The sequence below is a fragment of the Monopterus albus genome, unplaced genomic scaffold (genome assembly GCF_001952655.1).
Source record: "Monopterus albus unplaced genomic scaffold, M_albus_1.0 scaffold129.1, whole genome shotgun sequence".
NCBI lineage: Eukaryota > Metazoa > Chordata > Actinopteri > Synbranchiformes > Synbranchidae > Monopterus > Monopterus albus.
In genome coordinates this window covers 1,212,934-1,217,217 of record NW_018128009.1, presented here as the reverse complement: position 1 = coordinate 1,217,217, position 4,284 = coordinate 1,212,934, and the positions used below count along the sequence as shown (strand labels likewise).

General features: G+C 39.5%; 1 protein-coding gene across 4 annotated transcripts in view; it reads right to left on the bottom strand.

Moving 5' to 3' along the window:
• eps15 (epidermal growth factor receptor pathway substrate 15) overlaps positions 1-2,471 on the bottom strand; it is a 31,879-nt gene extending 29,408 nt beyond the window's left edge. Inside the window, exons 1-2 of one of the 4 annotated variants that reach the window (XM_020612987.1) lie at positions 1,304-2,471; positions 267-308 (exon numbers count right to left, since the gene is read on the bottom strand). In XM_020612987.1, coding sequence (XP_020468643.1) covers positions 267-308; positions 1,304-1,306 — 45 coding nt within the window. In that variant the 5' untranslated portion in view covers positions 1,307-2,471. The remainder of the gene's footprint in view (positions 1-266; positions 309-1,303) is intronic. The other 3 variants (XM_020612984.1, XM_020612988.1, XM_020612985.1) reach the window with 3 other exon arrangements.
• Between the last annotated feature and the right edge of the window lie 1,813 nt (positions 2,472-4,284).

The following is a 4,284-nucleotide window of genomic DNA, read 5'->3' as shown; positions in this document are numbered from 1 at the left end:
CAGGACACGCTGGAGGGACTATGTCTCTCGGCTGGCCTGGGAACGCCTCAGCATTCCCCCGGAGGAGCTGGAGGAAGTGTCTGAAGAGAGGAAAGTCTGGGCATCTTTGCTTAGACTGCTGCCCCCGCAACCCGGTCCCGGATAAGCGGAGGAAAATGGATGGATGGATACTGTTTAAACAATCTATTAGAGATGCTTTTTAAAAACACCTTTGTCTAATCTTTATAAATCACAAATTGAGTTGCTGTGAAGATATAATTGCATACCTGTCGATAGTATTTGTCATAGATGGGATTTCCACTGGAGAGCTGTTAAGGAAGACAACATATTTTATATTAAAAATAGTTTCCAGATTGAATCTACTAATGTTGATTGTTACTGCATTCATAAGCTCCTTGTATAACTATAACAAGCTCATTTGTCAAACGGACTTGTCTAGATTTTACTTTTAACTCCCTAAAATTATCCCAAAAATATTCTGACAAAAAAATAATCAAATACTTAAGAAGCTTTCTCAATTCTGCAGATTCAGGGTACAAGCTCAAATGAACAACAAGTGTTTGTTGGCTACTGTAAGTGTGTCACCCACTGAGCCAACGCAGCTGTCAGAGGAAGACAAAACAGATCCATTGTAGATGGAGGAGGCAGACATGCAGACTACAACCAATATGTTACAATTGTGCATTGTGTTTCATCATTATGTCCACAGACACTTCTGCCACTAAAGCAGCTTCAATGATCCAAATACACAGTAGGTAAAAGTGAACACAGTGACTTTGAAAACTGCTCAGTCAGAAGATACAAATGCAACATTTTATTCGGCAAACATTGCCAAAGAATTTCTCTCAAAGGGCCTGTTTTAACATGAAGAAACTCATAGTATTTTAGCTTTTCACACATACATTTTACAAAGCATGACCCACAAGTAAGACAAGGCAACACGCTGACTGCAGACACGATGTACACTCAACAGATTAGGGTTGATATAAATAACCTATTATTTTAATTTAATCTTTAAAATGTCATAGAATGATGAAGAGTGCCAACAGGCACAATTTCCCAGGGATGTATGATAAATGTTTGTGTTGTTCAGCCAACAGTGTTATACCAAACTCTATTGAGTTTACAATGACAAATCAGAAAAGACAGCAAATGTATTTATGAAGCCAGAACAAGTAGATATTTTCCATTTTGCTTGATAAATCACTTTAATATTTAATCAATTATCATATTTGTGATTTTCTGTCAACCAAGTGTCATACCCATGGTTACTGATGGTCATAAAACATTTAAAATAACTCACCATTTCAAATAGCTCACTGGATAACTAGCCAGACTTCAGAAACCACTCTGTGTTAGTATTCATTCCAACAAACCAGTCAAACATCCACTATGTTAGTTTGCTCATGCTAACACCAGGAATTAGGCCTCAAGACGGCTATTTCTGCCTCATTCACACACCTTTCTTCTGCTCCAGAATCACTTACTGGACCTTGCTGTGTTATCAGCCAGATTCCTAATAACCTGTCTTAGGCTCTGCCCTTCTAAACCTAACTCACCTAGCAGAGAGACAGGTGACTTGTCTAAAAATCCCCCATAACCAACTTTCACAGGGCAGACATTAACTTTCCAGCTCTGCCTCAATGGCCAATTCTGTGTATTTTAGTTTCTTCCTCTCATAAGCTATATCCACAGCACCCTCCCAGGAAACTGTAAGGTCAACAAAATACACAGTCTGCTGTGCTTCTGACAGCAACACAAGGTCTGATCTGAGATTAGTGCTGACTATCTCCTCAGGAACTATGAGCTGATTCCCTAAATCTACTTTACTTTGCCAATCTCAGTGCGTTTGGCTGGCATGCATCCTGCTTGACTTTCTTCCTGCCTTTTTCACCCTCACAAACAAACAAAATCCCTTCGTTTCTTATTCTCCTTCATTGAGTTTACATATAAACGCTTACTTTCAATAGCTGCTGCTAAACATTCAACACTTGATTATGTCTCCAGGTGTATCGCCCTTGAGCCAAGCTGGTTTTACAGCCTGAGAGGCTGTGCCAAAGTGATGCTACACCTGAACAGGAAATGAATCAGTATTTCCTTTTTCATCACACTGTGAATCAACTGGGGAGTGGCCATTCAGTTTAAAATAAAACCAAGAATGGACAAGATCTGCGTGAATATCTATTTTGTTACAGACCAATACACATATAAACTCTCAAGTAAAACACCACTGTGTAATCAGCACAGTTATTTATCAGCTACATCAACTGCCAAATTATAGCAAGATAACTGTTCAGACACTTATCTTTCTCTAGCCAATGCAACCTTTTTTCTAACACACAATAATGTGCCTGGAACTGCTGGAGATTGTAACACTGTGCTCATTGTACTGGTGACTATTTAAATGAGCACTGAAAAGACACCCCTCAATCATCCCACAGCTAGCTCATACAAAACTGCAACAGAGAGCAAGATGCACACTAAGTGAAGGGGTTGACAGGCCAGTCTAGTTTGTATACTGCAACAGAGAGCAAGATGCACTGTAAGTGCAGGGGTTGACAGGCCAGTCTAGTTTGTACTTGACATTTGAACACCGTACTGCACCCATGACCATAACACATGTTAATGTAACAAGCAAACACAATGCAGTGTGCAAAGATGATCAGGTGCAAAAGCTGTCAGCAACTCTTACAGCACAGATACTAACACATCTGACAAAGATAATCATGCCCAAGCTGCTGGTGGCAGATACTGTATATCCTGTCTGTTGTGAGAGACAACAGTGCCTTGGGAAACCTGCTTATTATCTGGCTGCCGCCCGATAAATAACGTATTTAGCGTGTAAACAAATATAATGTCACACAAACTGCAGTTTAATTTTGCTAGCAACAGACATTTAACCTTAAGTACATGTTGTGACCGTGCAGTCTCACTTCCTCTTAAAGGTTGCAAAACAACTGTGAAAACTTTTTTTTCCAGTTAGAATTATGAAGCCACACCAAAAAACAGAAAGTTAGCTGACAGGCTAACAGTTAACGTTGTCCACTTCTGAAAGGTCTCAGGGAAAACAGTCAGTGAAGCCTGCTAACTTCTAATAATAGCAATAACTGTTTGGTTATTCAGTTCTGAACACACAGCAGGCTACATGAGCAGCAAGAAAATTACCAACATAGTACATAACTTTGAATGTCTGTAATTTGCGAAGTCTTATTTTTGCACGGAAAACAGTATTAGCGGCGGCTGAACTTGTAGAAATATGACAGGAAAGCAACAAGACAGTCACACATGGCTATCTCGTATTAACAGCTGTTTAGCCCGGTCAAAACTAGCTTACAGCACAAAACATGAATATATACAGTCCCAACCGAAACGAAGCAAGAGAACACCACAAGGCTTATCTCAAATTTGACGGAGCGGCTCCAAAACAGCCCAACTCTGTACACAAACTAGCTGTGAGCTAACAGGCTAGCTAGCTAGCTAGCTACGCCCTTACGCAGTCCCCTAAGAGATTAGACAGAAACTTTTCCCAGTCATAGCAGGACTGAACTTCCAAAAGCAGGGACGATGAGCAAGGTAAGCTCGCGTTTCTTCCTGCCCAGTTTGGCTAACACTTTTGAATTGTCTCCGAGCAAAGCAGACAGACAACGTGAGCCCTTTGTTGCCGTTAGACTTGAGTTGTAAGACAGTGTTACCTGAGTAAGAGACAGAGCGTGTTTCTGTTTCCCCACTGCTTTCACGCTGCGCTGCTGCCAGACTCAGACAGAGGCCGCTGAAAAACCTGGCACTGGACCTTCACGGCAGCAGTGCACAAAACATAAAAAGGTGTCCCAACAATAATATAACACTATGAAGCAGCGATGAAAAAAGTACACAGATAATTTAATATCAGCAACACCATTCACCAGTGGTGAAAAGTAATTTTAGTCCAATTTTAAAGGTAAACATTGTACTTTTTATTCCACTGCATTTATTTGATACCTTTAGTTACTTTTAAGAATCAAATTAAAGCTTAAACATTTTAGCGGATCACGTTTTGTATATGAAACCTTAATCTGTAGAGTAACTTATAATTATACATGTCACATAAATGTAGTAATGCACAACGTTTTACTTTACCCTCTGAAATTTAGTGGACTATAAGTAAAACCTGACAATAGTAGCAAATGTACTTAACTATAAAGTAACCTTTGATAGCTCACATAGAGATAAATGACACCAAATAAAAGACTGTGAAATCCATATAAAGTTCTGCAATAAAAATAAAATGTGATATATATATACATA